Source organism: Chiloscyllium plagiosum, chromosome 3 (assembly GCF_004010195.1).
Source record: "Chiloscyllium plagiosum isolate BGI_BamShark_2017 chromosome 3, ASM401019v2, whole genome shotgun sequence".
NCBI classification, from domain to species: Eukaryota; Metazoa; Chordata; class Chondrichthyes; order Orectolobiformes; family Hemiscylliidae; genus Chiloscyllium; species Chiloscyllium plagiosum.
The window spans coordinates 131,421,940-131,439,656 of record NC_057712.1 but is presented as its reverse complement, the minus strand read 5'-3'; the positions used below and the strand labels follow the sequence as shown (position 1 = coordinate 131,439,656).

At 41.4% G+C, this 17,717-nt stretch overlaps 1 protein-coding gene across 5 annotated transcripts in view; it reads right to left on the bottom strand.

Annotated features, from left to right (window-relative positions):
• Positions 1 to 17,717, bottom strand: part of LOC122548553 (cullin-9) — a 199,871-nt gene that overhangs the window by 42,433 nt on the left and 139,721 nt on the right. For all 5 annotated transcript variants that reach the window (XM_043687355.1, XM_043687359.1, XM_043687356.1 and 2 more), the window contains 5 exons: positions 15,312 to 15,483; positions 10,633 to 10,778; positions 9,523 to 9,655; positions 3,419 to 3,621; positions 1,458 to 1,720 (listed from right to left, as the gene is read on the bottom strand). In XM_043687355.1, coding sequence (XP_043543290.1) covers positions 1,458 to 1,720; positions 3,419 to 3,621; positions 9,523 to 9,655; positions 10,633 to 10,778; positions 15,312 to 15,483 — 917 coding nt within the window. The remainder of the gene's footprint in view (positions 1 to 1,457; positions 1,721 to 3,418; positions 3,622 to 9,522; positions 9,656 to 10,632; positions 10,779 to 15,311; positions 15,484 to 17,717) is intronic.

Genomic DNA, 17,717 nt, shown 5'->3' with positions numbered 1-17,717 from the left:
ATTAGTTAACCACACAGAGTTAGGTGGCCTTTAAATCCTCGCTATCATATCTCATATGAAGAATGGTCATTTGGAGGAGAATCCTGGGTGTTGGAAGGCATTTGCAAGAATATACTCAAGACAAAGGACATGAAGCTGACAAAGGAGCAACCTGACTCAGCTCATTCCGCAGTTTCAGGGAGGAGAGCCATTTGGGCTTGTTGTGAAAGCACGCCCAGAGTTTAAAGGCCAGGATGTGACCTACAATGGCACATAATCCTTCTCCCAAGCCACATCCAAATAATTAAAACCATTTAATTTTTGATTATACTGGAGAAGATCTTGGAGGTTGAGTTAATTTGGCAGGGTCTCAATTTACTATCTGTCAGACACCAGCAAAGTGAAATAAAAACAAAAGAGAGGGCAACTATATGACCAAAAAATTTGTAAGAACATTTTATTACAATTATGGTTGAAATGAAACAATCTAATCTCAGATACTAGTACAAACATGCATCAGTGCAGGAGACATGAGGTGACATATATGTTGCTCTTTTGATTATTAGGTTCAACAAAGCAGTTACATGGTTTCTGTTGTAATATACTATTTGATTTATTCAATAGAATAAATCCAATCCTGACAAATGCAAATTTTCCAAGATGTAATTTTTCATTTAATACTTCTGTTATGACTTTGCCCAATTCCACCTAATGCATACAGCAGAACTCCAAATGTGTATGGTACATATAGGCTGTAGCTCAGTCTTAAAACTGTAGATTGGTGACTTGAAAGCTGAAGGTGCAATAGTGATTATTGTAGATAATATTACCTTGTTGGCCTTGATACATAAATGGAACCCTGTGAACCAGACTGCCCCAGTGGCTCTGCTAAATTTACTTAACAGTAGTTAGGTCACCATGTCAGTGTCTACCTTAACTAGCAAAACTGAGGGGTATATTAACACTCAGAAAGCATGGGATTACAGAGGGGGGCAAGTGGAGAAAAACAGAATACCCACTGTCCTCACACATGCATGGACTGCCACTTGCTCAGGCACCAAGGACTCATGGTAACAATTTAGACCAGAGAAATGGAAAAGCTTTACCCTCAGGCATACAGGTGACACTTTGGGCTGTGAAGTTGCAGAAAGCTGACACTTTTCTGCTTTTTATTGAAGGATGTCTACCTTACCTTAAGTACAATGAAAACTATCCTCTTGTAGTGCACGTTACTTGGCCAATTGGTCCAAAAGTAGAAAATATACATCTCAATTGAAAATCTAAAAGCTGGAAAATGTCCAGCTACGTATCTTTAAACCCACAAAATGCAAAAGTTAAAGTAATTTCTCTCATACTGAAGATCTGTTATAGCCACATGCTAAAGCAGCAAACTAATGGAAAAAGCAAGCAGTCAAAGCCAGTCGCACAACTGAAGTTAATTGGTATATGGATGTAGATCGCTGGTAATTTGGTGTTACCTAAATAAGGACAGATTCTCTTTGTCATTTGGCTCCATGGTTTTTGCTCCAAGCTTTCTGAATATTGTGTGTGCTTGTCCCTTCCGAGGGGTTGCTGGGTCTTCAAGCACATACTCCAGAATGTGAGGGTTGTCGTCATTCCGTCTGATGTAACCTTTGTTGATGAGGTGCATGATGCAAGACAGAACGTCCATATTGCTGCAGTTAAAGTGAAGGAACTTATGTGCTAAACTTGATCCCTGGTTCTGACAGCTTTCAATCACCTGCAAATGGTTTAGTGACACATGGTAAGAAACAGCTCTTCAAAGTTACAGTGCAATCTGTAGGTCCAAGCACTTACCAAAAGTAGCCTCTTTGTTATAAGGATACAGTTTTATAAATTAAGCTGTACATGCATTTACTGACCCAAAAGACATTCTCAGTTGTTAAACAAGACCTCACTTTCCTGTCAAGCTTCACTGATTAGATCCCAGATTAGAACAAAGCCACACAGGTCAGAAAAGTTTCAAATTAAATCTGTTATCTACTAAATGATAAGAGCTCAAACAGGGCAGCAAATTAGAGCCCCAAAGGTTATCCTTTGTTTGAAATTTGGGAAGAATCTGCCAGGGGTTCCCACTCTACTTGGTAAATGTACATTTATGAATACATCACACTCTGACAGAGTCAGGAAAATACAAAAGGCTAACTCAGTGATATGTTGAACAGCAGTTTTTACTCAAACTGTACTTCAGTGCCTCAAATATGAAGACATTCATGCAAAAGTACATTCCAGTTCAAAGAAAGCTCTCAGACTTCCTACACCAGAAGACTTCTGAAGCTATGGAGGTCAAATTGTGACCGAACCTTCACCATAGCAACTTAAAAGCAACAAAGCCAGTTAGCACGCAGAAGTTTCTTTTATTGAGGCACTTGTTTTACACTGCAGAACAACTGACATTGGGAACACAGAATGGAGCCTCACAAACCCAACCAGTGCAACACAGCTCACTTTAAAAGTGCATAGATAAGGGACATGCAGACAAAAATACTCATTTATCACAGTCATATACTTCTTTGACAAAATGTAAAACTTTCCTCAAAATCGTGAATTACTTTCTTGCTCACTGATTGAATGCTCAGGAGAAATTAGGGATTGGCATCAGAGGAGCCTTGCCAGTGAGACATCCCAAATAAGTTTAGATTAGATTACAGATTACATTACAGTGTGGGAAGCGCAACCCACCCATACCCCTACATTTTACCCCTATACCTAACACCGCGGGCAATTTAGCATGGCCAATTCACCTGACCTGCACATCTTTGGACTGTGGGAGGAAACCGGAGCACCCGGAGAAAACCCACGCAGACACGGGGAGAACGTGCAAACTCCACACAGTCAGTCGCCTGAGGCAGGAATTGAACCCAGGTCTCTGGCGCTGTGAGGCAGCAGTGCTAACCACTGTGCCACCGTGCCGCCCAAAAGTATATTTTTCCAATGTTCTTTTAGGCTGAACAACCTAAGAAGGTCCAATGTTCAAGATCGTAGACTTCAGCTAGAGCAGCACAGAGGCTTCCTCAACTCTGAACTATTAAAGGATGGGCAGTAGTGAGTCTAGGAAGGTATTCAGACTGTTTCTTGCTGTCCTCTAACTGGTTTTGAGGAGGAGACCAGAATTAAAACACAAGACATGTTTTAATTCATTCGTTATAAAATCGGGGGCATTAACGACAGCAGCACTTTTGCCCATCCTGACTTTCCCTGAGGAGGAGGCAGTGGTCTTTCCTATGTGAACTTTTCATACACTGGAGTGGAAAAAGAGGAAAATTGAAACATTGCTTTGGGGGAGGGGGTGGAATTGTTGAGGAAAGCATTAGCTGTCAGAATTATCTTTAATAGTATATACCACCTTTTAGATTTCCTAGTATCACCACTGCCCGATAGGCAATGATAATCTAACAGTAACTAATAGGTTACTTACCTTGAATACAAGATTATCGATATGAAGTTCCTTCTCAGATTTCATGATCTGGATAATCATGCAATAGATAATGTTTCTCTTGCGTTCTAATGTGCTGGCAGCATCTTCATCCACATTTAAATAGGTTTGCTTTGGCAGCAATGAACAGTACTGCTTATTTGCTGATCCTTTGCACAATATCTTTTCATTCAGCCTCAGGATCCCTACAAGAATACAAAAACGTTAAAACACAAAGCATAATCAAGGTCAGCTGCTCGGACATATCATGGAGGAGCATAATGCAAAATATCTGCAAATACACAGTGGGAAAGGAACTCTAAGGAAATAAGATTGTCCAATGGATTAGAACGAGCTTTTGTATCCTGAAATTACAGCCAGTCAAAGGACGAATGCACCTTGTCAACGGAGTATGCAGTTCTGGTCACCCTGCTATAGGAAGGATGTTATTAAAACTGGAGATGGTTCAGAGAAGATTTACTCAGCTAGTACCAGGAATGGAAGGCTGGAGTTATAAAGAAAGGCTGGATAGGCTGGGACTTTATTCACTGGCATGTAGGAGGCCGAGGGGTGAACTTAGAGGTTCATAAAACATGAAGGACGTGGATATCGTAAATGACAAGGGTCTTTTCCTTAGGATGGGAGAGTTCAAAACTAGGGGCATATTTTTAGGTTGCAAGGAAAACAATTTTAGTTTTTTTGAGGGGAAACTTTTTTTTAAACACGGAGAATGGTTCACGTGTGGAATGAATTGCCACAGGAAGTGGCAAAACTTAAAAGACGTTTAGATAAGTAGATAAATAGGAAAGGCTTGGAAGGATTTTGGTCAAACATAGACAGGTGGCACTAGTTTAGTTTGGGAACATGGTCGGCATGGACTAGTTGGATCGAAGGGTCTGTTTCCATGCTATGTGACTATGACCCTTAAGTTGGTTAATTACAGCACAGCTCCAAGTGAACCCTTATCCATAAAAGAAAACTGTCAGTTGGTTTAAGCATGCACTTTAACCAACATTCTGTTAAGTGACTCAGACATAGCAGTCCAAAATGTACTATGCAAGGGATGCATAACATACACAGATCACATTTAATAAGTAGTGCCTTAAGGTATACACAAGTAAAATCAGGAATGCCCTTCCCGACATATGCCTGAAATGTCGACTCTCCTGCTCCTCAAATGTTGCCTGACCTGCTGTGCTTTTCCAGCACCACACTATTTGACAGGAATTTCTTAACAGTTTAGTTAAGTCATTTCATGTCAGGCATGGCGCCAGACAAAATCCATAAACACATTTCAGTTTGCACCGAAGTCCAAAGTATAAACTGTCAATACTGTGGAAAGATGTATATTAAAAACACCTTGCACTGCATAACAGGTTACAAATAAGTCCAAAACAAACTATATGGAGGACAGACTGCAACCTAGAATCTAAACTTTCAGGTCCTAAGTACAACAATGATTCACTACATGTATAAACTCTCTCCTGAACTCAGAATACTCAGTTTGAGGTGAATATGGACATTAAACAATGCACTGTACCAGTCAATATATCTGTCTAGATTTCACTACACCAGCTTTCTCTCAGCACTTATGCCTCACCTTAATTGATTAATTCAGACAAATTACAGGAATTAATTTTATTGACAGAGATCAGACAATGCACAAAATACCACAGGAAAAGAGAGATAGTAATGGTTGGTTGAGAAAGTGGGCACCTGCAAAGTAAGTTATGCAGATGATCACATTCAACACACACCCCCCCAAAGATGATTAGTTTGCTTAGGATATCTGAGAGCTGGAACAACAGAAGGTGAGTGCCACAGGATGTAATAGTCTGTGATCCTCAGGTGAAACTACAAACTGAGTGGCAGAATTTTCACATTACAATCGCAGCTATATACTGGCTATAAAGTGCTCTGGGAAATCCTGAGATTGTGGAAGATTGATCGACAATAAGGTCTTCTATTCAATGCCTCTATTTTATTTTCTGCTGGATGGGATTATTTTTGCCTGGTTGCTTTATTGTCTTATTCAGTCTCAGCCAGTGAACCTGCAATAGCTTCACTTAGCATTCCCAGATTTTTAATCTCATGTACCTCAGGATCTTAGGCCATCACCCAATTCTCATTGCCATGCTGCTCCTCACCAATGCTGCTGTCACTATCACTTCAACTCTCATCATTCAATGAGTTTGTCCAACATCTGGTACTGGGTAAGCAGAAATGTCATCCAGTTCTTTACAACGGTATATCTGGACGTGGATAGATGACGGGAGGTTTGAATGCAGCACAAATGTCAGATTTGATTCAGTGAGCCAAATGGTCTGTTTTGAAAAGGTTTATTCTATGTAACTCTACGTAAATTGTTGCTTGCTGATAAAAAGAGATGCTGTTGGTGGTGGCTTTCTGACCTTTAATGGAAATCACTACTCCTGGCTGGAGGTGACACTCACCTCAGGATAAAAGACAAAGTACAGAGAGATGAGCATCAGCACTGGCAACATCCTTGTCAATCTTTTCTGAATCCTTTCAAATTTCACAACATCCTTCTCAGAGGAGGGAGACCAGAATTGCACACAATGTGTCAAAAGTGGTCTAACCAACATCCTAAGAGCTGCAACATGACCTCCCAACTCCGATACTCAATGGTCTGGCTTGAACCCAGGGGTCCTGTCTCAGATGTAGGGACAATACCACTGTATTAAAAAGAGCCACAATTAAGGTCCAGCAGGGAAGCCTGCCACATTGGGAATCAAACCTGTGATCTTGGGACCATGCTGTAACCATTGGAACTAACCAGCTTCCTGAGCACCATCACTCACAGCCAGCTTTACCCTGCTCATTTTTTAGCCAGAAAGCAATAGACATTATTATATGTTAACTCATTCTGCACTACCAAGCAACTATTTCCATAGGATTACACAAGATAAACATCAAAACAGGTCAAATTCAGAGTCTGCACTGGACGCTAACCTCCTCACCTCCTTCCACTCACATGGTCAGAGAACTGGATAAGATTTCTGTTCAACCAGATGATGATTCAGGACAAACTCTTAATAATGGGAGGACTGTGCAACTGGATAAATGGGTGGGTGTGGGGATATGAGAGATTGAGAAATTAATTGAGTGGGTAAGGTTGCAGACATCACCACGATTTGATTGGTTTAATCCCAGACTGTTAGCTGGGAGAGGATGACAGCAGACAGTTCGGTAATCGAGTTTGGAGCTGGGACCAAAAACAGCAGCTTCAATCTCCCATCAGTTTCCTGCAATTGGCCTTCGGTGAAATAGGCCCATTTCCCTAGCCCTACACTCATCCCTGGAACATCTGGAATAATAATCTGTTACATCAGGCTTTTACTTATCGACTACAACCGTCATCACCATAATCCCTACAAACTAATTTCAAAACTCTGCGACCTAGGTCTTGACTCTATGCTCAAACTGGATCCTCAACTTATTGACTCTCAGATCACAATCAATTAAGATAAACTCAAGCTCCCCTTCCACAATAATCCTCAACACCAGTGCCCCACATGGTTGTGTACCCAGCCCCTAACAATATTCCCTGCACACCCACTACGCAGCCAAATTTCTTACAAACACTCTCCACAAATTTGCTAACAAGACCAACGTTGTAGTTTGGGATATCAAACAATGATGAGTCAGAAAACAGGATGAGAGAGGGCTTGGTGTTGTGGTGCAATGATAACTTCTCTCTCAATGTCTGCAAAACAAAAGGACTGATCATTGACCGCAGGAAGAAAGGAGGAGGACACGCCCTAATCTACATCACCAGGGTTGAGGCAGAGAAGATTAAGAGCATCAAGTTCCTCAGAGTGATGATAACTGACCACCTGTCCTGGATTCCCCTCTAGATGCAATGGTCAATGCACCACAAAGCCTCTTCTTCCTCAGGAGGCGTAGGACATTCAGCATGCCCATAAGGACCCTCAGTAATTTTTACAGACGCACAACAGAAAGCATTCTATCTGGGTGCATATATGGTACAGCAAGTACTCTCGCCAGAACCGGTTAGAAACTGCATGAAGTTGTGTGCACAGGCCAGACCATCACAGAAGCCAGCCTCCCATCCATGGGAGAAAATGCTGGAAAAACTCAGCAGGTCTGGCAGCATCTGTAAGGAGAGAAGAGAGTTGACGTTGAGTCTAACTGACCCCTTGTCAAAGCTTTAAAAAAAAAAGGGAGAAATAGGGAAGTATTTATACTAGGTCCAGAAGCAAAGGTAGCAATAAAGAGGTGAAAATGACAGTGCATAAAAAGATTAGGAGCTGTGAATGACCAAGGCTGAAGCCAGTGCTGAGAGACAAAATATGTAGGGGATGAGGGGTGGAGAGATGGGTGAAGCAGAGGCAAAATGGAAAACACAGGTGAAGGGTAGCAAAGGAGGAAGGGGAGAGAAAAAAAGTGATGACAGAGAGTGGGGAGCGAGAGAAAGAGAGACAATCAAGAAATGAGGTACAGAACAGTGAAAAAAAATTTTAAAAATAAATAAAATAAATGAAATAAAATTACAGAGCAGAATGAAAACAGAGGGGTCGAGATGGGATAATCATCTGAAGTTATTGAATTCAATGTTGAGACCGGCAGGCTGTAAAGTGCCTAGTCAGAAGATGAGATGCTGTTCCTCCAATTTGCGTTGTCTCCAACGCCGTGACTGACATCCGACAGGCTTTTCTCCCATCTACGGGCTCCATTTACACTTCTCACTGTCTCTGAAAGGCTGCCAAAGACCCCTCCCACTCCAGTAATATTCTCTTTCAACCTCTTCTGTCAAGCAGAAGATACAGAAGCTTGAACACATGAACAAATAGGTTCAAGAACAGCTTCTTTCCTGCTGAGATTAGACCGATGAAGAGGCCTCTCTAACTTCAAATCTAATGTCGATCTTGTTTTTATGCACCTCGGGTGCAACTGGAACCTTGCTGTAAACACCCTATGATCTGTATGTGCTGCCTGTACTGCTCACTAAAACAAAACTTTTCATGGCACTTAGGTACATGTGACAATAACAATACATTAAAAAAATTATTAAGCTGGAGGAAATAAGTTTGTAATCTAAAAGGATATCTGACAATTTAGAAATAGCGGAAGAGCTGTGTTGACAGCATACATGTGAAAACTAACACTAAGCTTTCAGATCTGACTCTGGAGGAAGGGGATGATGACATTTAGATGAGGAAAAGGAGGGTGTCAAGAATAGACACTTGGGGAACATCAGCAGCCATGGTGCAGGAGCAGGAAGAGAAGCCATTACAAGTAATTCTCTGGTTACAGTTTGCTCACTAAGAACAGGACCAGGACAGAGCAGTTTCAGCCGGCTGGACAACAGTCAAGAGGCAATGGGAGAAAGATGATGTGACCAACCATATTCAAAGGACACAAGTAGGTCAAGACAAATGAGGAAAGCAAGTTAATCTCTGGAACAGTGATGTACCATGGCTTTAATGTACATGCAGCAGCTGAGCAAGAACATCAATGGGGTAGATAATCCTTGCACCTAACACTGTAAAGATGTGAAATGCCACTCTTCCATTACAGTGCTCAGCATTAAAAGCCATCAATTTTCAAACTGCATTCTATCTATTTTTAATGGCAATACATTATATCTAGAACTATAGTCCTCCACTGGCCTGCTGCACAAATGAATGGAACCGAGCATCAAAACTGAGAATTCCTATTGTGGTCAATACTTGATTTGGACAATTTTAGCTAAAGCAGTATTTGGAGTGCTACAACTTTGGAGCAAGCCTGGAGTAGTAAACACAGCCAAATTTATTTTTAAATGCAGGCATTTTTATTTACAGGTAGCAATTCCTGCTTATCAATATCAGGTCAACTGCAAATCAGGTCAGTCTGCAACTTAGTTCCACTGTGATGAGTGCTGCCCCTCACACAAAGTGTATAAGGTGCAGGTGGGGCTGCAAGGCATTAGTTCCAAGAATTGCAGTCAACGGTCAGAAACAGGAGAAAGGACGCTGGAAAAATAACACACTCTTACACAGTAATTTCATATTTTTCAACAATAGAAATAGTTGATGATTTAATACCTAAAGAGTGAACTCGGTTGGGAGGAACATACATACCTTTGAGTCTGTTTTTATTATCAGTGCCTGGATGCACTAGGATGTCATTTTCTCCTATCAGGGGTTCCAGTGCATGACTAATCAAAACTGGGGACAAACCAGTCGATTTCAAGATGGTCTCCACAGGAATTTCCTTATAAAGAAAACAAAGAATTGTAAAACATCTGTACCTTAGGATCTTTCAGCATCAGTTGATTAAATTTATTGCGCCTGTGCCAGTTTTCAAAAGGATATCAAATTTCTTTTACTCCTTTGCTTTTTCTCTGCCATCCTAGACAATCCCTTTGAAAGTCAATATTCAATTGCTGGCACTGCTTTCAAATAGTGCATTACAAGTCATAATGAGTAACTCAACCTGGATATTTTGCCAATGATCCCAAGTCTACCCCTCTGATTCTCCTTATTTACTCTTATCAAAGCCCCAGCAAATTTTCAACACTTCAATCTCTAAGCCCTCTCCCACACTCGAAGTAAAACAATCCCACTTCACTCGGCTCTCTGCATAGCAGTCATTCCTCACCCCAAATACCATTTTCATAATTGTCCATTGCACAGGTCCTAACATCCTTCTAAAGCTTTGGTACACAGAATCGGACAATAGTCTAGCTGAGGCTACACCAAAGGCATACCTTACCTGTTTTTAAACTCTTTCTTTAAAGACATGGATCCCTTTTTTAATGGGCACGAAGTCTCACTGTCTTGTAAGACTTCTGTACATAAACCCTGAGGTCTGCTTGCTCTGGTACCTCTTCAATAGCTCGTCTATATAAACTAATCAGTTCAGCCTTGTTAAACTTTGTCTTTCAATACAAACTTTCATGAAATTATCACACATTATCTTATACAAAATTCTTGACTAGTGTGACCAATAATACCTGCAAGCATTGCAGGTCTTTATAGTAAAATGTTATTACTTTTACAAAGGCCTTGGCTGCAGTTAATACCGCTCATATGACATGACCCACGGGATTTATTCAAATTGTGAGACTGTCACATCAGCATTAACATTACGATGCAGAATACTTGGGTGTCACAAACAAATGCTTGAATTACTGAGGGCCAACAATGATGGATAGAACTATCATTTTAAAATAAACAGCTCTGGTTTACCTCCCGTTCATTAAATTGCAGCAGGATGTACATTTGCAGAGTGGACACATGCAAACTCAGCGATCCATAGGTGATGACAGCATGTCCCAGCCACGTCCACTGTAACCGTCGAGGTTTTGTGCTGCTGAGCCCATAAACATTTTGGCCTGGGAGTGTAAGGACAGAAATCAGAGTCTGGACTTTGCATAAGGAATTCTAGAACACAGCTATTTAAACATTGTTTTCAATTCTACAAATATCCTCACAAGCAGAAGAAAGCTTCTTGAACCTGAGAGTGAATGCTGAACAGAACAGTGAAAAGTTGAAAATGGTGAAAATACTTGGCTGGTCTGGCAGCATCTGAGAGGGGGAAACAGTTGTGACCCGAGCTGAGAACGGAGGCTGCTTACAGCCACTGCTCTTTCTTCCATAACCAAATCGGGCTCAGATATACTCTATACACATTCCAATTCAAATTTCACCCTTCATATTTCAATCCTACCTTCACCTTTCTCAGTAGCTCTGAATCCAGCTCCAGCTGATCAGGTCCATGGTACCATTTCATCTTTTAATAAAAAGCTTTTTTCTCTTCCTTTCATGTGAAGGGCTGCAGCTTCAAAAACTCATGGACATAAGTGTCCCTCCAGATCCTTTTCTCCCCACCACTTTCTCCAAACTCTATCCCTTCTTCCAATTTCATCCCTTGCCATATTTTCATGATTCATTCTGACCTCCTACTTTCTGACTGAGCAATCAGTCCTCCGCAGGAGTCTTCAGTTTCACCATGTTCACCCTCACCGAGAGGAGGTGAGTTCGAGATGCCTTAAATTCCAGCTCTTTGGACAGAAATCTTTCATTACCCCAAAACAATGGGCACTTATTCCGATCTTCCGATTTCTCCTTCCATCTGGATATGTCCATTGGATGTTCATTAATCTTTTCCATTGATAACTGCTGGCAAGACAACAAACATTTCAACTGCTCTGCTCCTCTCTGGCTCATCCAAGTTGTTTCCTGCAGCTGAAGGTGCTGCACTCCGTTATCTCAGCTCTGAAACTATATTGTCATCTATCCTGTTGACAATGTTGTTGCTGTCTGGCATAGCTTGAACACCAATTCCCAAACAATTCATCCTTCCTCCTCTTGAATCATGAAGCTTCACACTGATTAAATCAAGAAATTCCTCCTCTGCAGTCCTTCCCTCCATGTTCTTACAGGTGCACAATCCTTTATCCGAAATGCTTGGGACCAGCTGGTTTGCAGAATTCAGAATGTTTTGAATTTCAGAATAAGTGACAGTTTGATGGTGAAATTTTTAAAAATCTTACCGAAGAGCAGACTCACTGCGAGTAATACGGGTCCTGTGACAGAATTAAGGCCTGTCAGAGCTGGGCCACACCGTCCACATCGTATCTGAGTGACACATATCAAGAGAGTGTGGAGTTGGGTTAACTGTTTGCACGCTAAACAACCTTGTTAATGGGAAAAAAAACTTCACAAAAAACCTTCAGATTTTGGAGGTTTTCGGATTTTGGATAAAGGATTGTCTATCTGTACTTCCTTCCCAAGATCTATAACCAAGACTGCGTTGGTAGATGTATCCCTTCAGCCTGTCTGTGCCCAAATAACTTGTCCCTATCTTGACTCTTCTTCCACCTACATAATTCTCCAGGGTGCCTGATCTGTAAGCTAAGCAAAATTCTAACAGGACCAGAGGGGTTAGATGCAAGAAGGATGTTCCTGATGGTGGGGGAGTCCAGACCCACCATCTCTCGCTTGGAATTCCATAAATCCCTCTAAACAGGTTTCAAAACCTCTCACATTGCCAAAACAGGTCTTACCAAAATCACAAATGACATTCTTTGTGACTGTGACAAAGGTAAACTATTTCATCGCGCCCTTGTCAACATATCTACAGGACTTGACAACGTTGGCCATGTCTTCATCTAGTGGCTCTTTTTATAGGACAGTTGGATAGGACCGCATTCTACTGGTCCCATGTTGATCTAAACTTAGTCAGAGCACTACCTCTGCAATGTCTGTCTTCCCGACTGCTGCACCATTATATCACAACGGGTCATGGCAGAGTAAATGTTCCTTTGGCACTGGGTAATCTGAAATCATCATCCTTACTCCTGACTTTAAACTCTTCCCTAGCTACTGACTCCAAACCCCTCCCTGACAACAAACATATTAAACCAGGCTCTGGACAATAGCAGTGCTGATGACCACATATCCACACCATCACTACGATCGGCTATTTCCAAATCAGTCACATCGCCTCTGCCTCAGCTCATCCACTAGTGAAATCCTCATTTGTATCTTTGTTACCTCTAGAGTTAACTGCTACAAAGCACACTTGAGTCATCTCCCACATCCAACCTTCTGTAAACTTTGCCATCCAGAACTCAGCTTGCACTAAGGCTCACTCACCATCAGTCTCTATCCTTGCAGATTAATTTCTGGTCAAGAAATGTCTTGATTTGAAAATTCTCTTCACGTGGCCCTGTCATGTTCTTCCCCGTGTTATCTCCAGTCCGTCCAACTCCTGAGATATATGTGCTCATCCAATACAGCCTCTTGAGCATGCTGAAGTTTTAAATCACTCAGTCTGAAGGGCCTTTGGCACTAAACAACAAATTTCCTCCCCAAAACCTCCTTTCGGCTAGTGGGACAAGATTTAAAAGCTACAGCAATGCTGCCAGGGTTTGTAAATTGCAGTTATGAAGAACAATTGGATAGGCTAGGGCTGATTTCCTCATAAAAAGGGAGACTGAGGGGTGACTTAATCGAGGTGTATACAATAATAGGGCAACATGGTTGCTCAGTGATTAGCACTGCTGCCTCACAGCACTGGGGACCCAGGTTTAAGTCCACCTCAGGCGACCATCTGTGTGGAGTTTGCACGTTTTCCCCATGTCTGTGTGGGTTTCCCCCCTCAGTTCAAAGATGTGCAGTTTAGATGGATTAGCCATGCTAAATTGCCCATAGTGTTCAAGGACATGCAGCACAGTAACTTGCAGGGCTACAGATCAAGCATTGCAAAGTGGGATCCGAATGGGTAGCTCGTTTATTCAGCCAAAGACTCTGTGGGTTGAATGGCCTCTTTCTTTCTCTGACATTTCTATATTGTTCTACCTTTAGACCATCTGACCTCATTGTCTTACACAGGTTGGTATCTAATTTTATAACTTCCATCCAAAGGATCTTACAATATCTTATTACATTAAAGGTACATAAATATATGTTGTTTCTTCTTGCCTCCTTTTTCCTATCTATCTTAAAAAACATAGGTCTGACAAATGGTCACTAACCTGAAACATTAACTATGGCTCTCTACAGATATTAATAAGCATGTAGGGCATTTCCAATATTTTCTAATAGTTTGTAAAGGAACAAACTATTGTAAAGGAACAATAGAGCAGCTTTTACTGGGAAACAAAGGAATGGATATTAAAGAAGGTCGCAGCAGGGGTATCAAATTGGGTCCTCAATGGATATATCCTCTGATGCATGCTCCAAGCGGGGAGGTACATGTTGGCTAAATGATCTGCCAGAAAGAGTAAGCAATAGAAGCAGACACAGGGGAAGCCTGGGAACAGGGCTGGAATGGAGGTCACAAGATAAGCTGAAATAAATTTGAATTTCAGTTCACAAAGTCTGAAATCAACTCATTGGGTCATAATTGTTTCTAAAGGACAGAGATGACATCTATGAATCATCATGCAGCTGTGCAACACAAGTCCGAAAAGCTTGCAAAATAAATGTGCCATCTACCATACTTTATTTGGTGCATCCCAAAGTAAAGCAGCTGAATAGGTTTTCACTCCACTACAGGGATTTAATTACTGCTTTGATACAATTTCATCAAACAAAGACACCATGGAACATCTCACCTTCACTCAACACGGCACGGTAGCACAGTGGTTAGCACTGCTGCCTCACAGCGCCAGAGACCCGGGTCAATTCCTGCCTTATTTTGGAGTTTGCACATTCTCCCAGTGTCTGTATGGATTTCCTCCCACAGTCAAAAAATGTGCAGGTTAGGTAAATTGGCCATGCTAAATTGCCCGTAGTGTTAGATGAAAGGGTAAGTGTAGGCGAATGGGTCTGGGTGGGTTGTGCTTCGGCAGGTCGGTGTGGACTTGTTGGGCCAAAGGGCCTGTTTCCACACTAAGTAATCTAATCTAATCTAACACAATCTTTGACAAGATAAATTCAAGTGTAGTAATTCATGGAGTCTTCAATTCAAACCTCTCTCACCCTGTGGTACTGCTTCAGTGATATCACAGTCTACAAACAAAACTGAGGTTGTACAAACTGTAAAAGCTAAAACCCATGGTCATCTCAGATGAGCACCTAATGGGTTTCATTCTAAGATTTGGCACACCACTTGAGACTGCATAAACAAGGACTTATTCAGCACAGAAAATCCTGACATAATGCCACAAGCAAAGTCAGTTTACAATTAGTACTGAATTTATGGGCTCTTTAAAAGTAATTCCATGCCCCTGTCTTGTAAATGTTTCCTTTTTAGTCATCTTTGTCATAACTCTCTTATTAGACAACAATGTAACTACTTCTATCTCTGGGCAGCAGTTCTCATTCATTTGGCTTAAATTGTTGTACTAGAACTTTTATTTCTTCTCCTTTGTTCTAAGCACAAAGACAACAGTTTTCAATTTGATTCAAATACTAACTAATAGTGTAGAAGTCCGAGAACTCCTCCAGGAAATTGCTGAGGGCAGATGGGAAGAATGCTCTTGGATTATCATGATAACAGAGAAAAGATATGGACCAACAGCGTGGAGAAAGCACGAGGACTTTCAAATCAGTTTCTTCTGCTGTTGTAGGCGGCTGGTCTTCCATCATCTGCGCAAGATAAAGTTCACTGTCAAACTCATGAATGTACAAATGCAAATAGTCATTGTTGTTCATCATCTTTAAAATACTAAAAGGCTTTTCACTGAAGCATTATCTTGGCGGCACGGTGGCTTTTGGTTAGCACTGATGCCTCGCTGGTTCGACTCTGGTTCGATTCTAGCCTCAGGTGACTATCTATGTGGAGTTTGCACATTCTCCCCTTTTCTGCATGGGTTTCCTCGAGGTGTTCTGGTTTCCTTCCACAATCCAAAGATGTGCAGGTTAGGTGAATTGGCCATGCTAAATTTCCCCAGAGTGTTCAGGGATGGGAAGGGGCCTGGGTGGGTTAACTCTTCAAAGGGTTAATGTGGACTTGTTGGGCCAAAGGGCCTGTTTCCACACTGTAGAGATTCTAATACTAAAATTGGACACAGAACTACATAATGACATATTACATAAATTACAGTGGTGGTGTTGATACCTTACAGACCTCCTCCGATTCCATCGGCATCATCTCAGCCTGAAAGCAATTCTTTCTATTTTTTATTCTCACGCCCATGGGAGCTAGGAGTGAAATGCAGGCACTAATGGACTGTGTTATGAAGTTGAAGGCTTGTACTGTACCTTTAAGAGAGACTGAATGCTATTCTGAACCGAGAGATTACAAGAACCTGTGTATATGACTAGATGGCAGTCCCAGAGTGTACTGGAAAATTGAAAATATGTAACATATGGCTGTGAAATGGATACCTGAGTTTTGGGTGCTGTTTTGACAACAATTCGAATTTAACCAATTTAAATTATGTCCCAGGATACTAAAACCCAATGAATTTGAATTTATTGTTTGGCCAACATCAAACCAATAAGACAATCTGATGTTGGGGGGGTATATAATGTGGGCATTTTGAACACTGGTCGGAGAGCAACTGCCATTGAGAAAGAAATGTCTGGAGAGCTAACATCCTGCTCTCCAAGAAATTAGGGAACACTCTATCAAAGGTATGAAACATACTCGCAGTAAAAAGACAGATAAAAACCCAGGGAGATCAATAGCTGGAAGAAGAAAGACACAGATGACAACAGCAGTCATGTGGTTTTGAAATTAAGTTGATGTAATTTTAGTAAGTACCTTATTAGAACAGCATATACTTACAGATATGGAGGCAGATAATAAGACATTAAGAGAAAGGGGGCTTAGAATTGTGAACAGTTGTTTAATGTTCATCTTTAGAGTTAAAAAAGATAGATATTATTTTGTTCAAATAGCGGAATTTGAGAGTTCTCTGTCAATCGTATTTTAACAGATTACGAGACGAGGTGAGCTTTTCTGGGTGTTGGGTTTAATTAACACAGAGGGTTTCAACGCTGTGTTGTAACAGTTGGCTGTCTCATGCAGGAGGGCAGTAGCCATGAACTGCATAGAAAACATGTAAATACCTGTTGTCTTCAACATTAAGATATCCTTTATGTGCAACACTTGAGTATTGTAATCTGGATCAAGTTTGTGATTACTAAACCATTTTAACAAAGTCTCACAACCAAAAATGTCTGAGAACTACGAATCTAGCTTCCTTTTGAAAACATCAAATCTTTATGAATCACAGAATCCTTACAAGTGTGCAAAGAGATCATTGGTCCCTCAAGTCAGCACTGACCCTCCAAAACGCATGCCACCCACATCCAAACATAACATCCCCGCCACCTCCACCCCAAAACATTTAGCTTGGTCAATCCACCTAAGTTACACAGAGGCATAAAGATCTACAGCATGGAAACAGACCCTTCAGCCCAAGCTGTTGATGCCTCCCAGTTTGCACAACTAGACCCATTTGTTTGCATTTGGGCCATATGCCTCTACACCTATGCCATCTGTATACCTGTATAAATGTTGCTTAAAATGACAAAATTATATTCACTTTCACCACTACCTCTGGCAATCAATTCCAGAGGCTCACTACCCGCTGTGTGAAAAAATTGCCCCCCCGCCCGCACCCTTTTGTATCTCTCCTCTCTCTGAGGCTGACCATTTTCCACTCCTTTGTCTAACTGTTGTTCTCTCTCTTTGGGCTCTATTCCCACCTATCGTTTATGCCTTTTGCCCTCCCCCAACCTGTCTTCTGCATAAAAAACAACTTTTTCTTCGCCACCATCAGTTCTGAGAACTTTGGATTCTGGGAGGAAACCCCATGCAGACATGGGAAGAACATGCAAACTCCATACGGGTCATCTAAGGCTCGAACCGT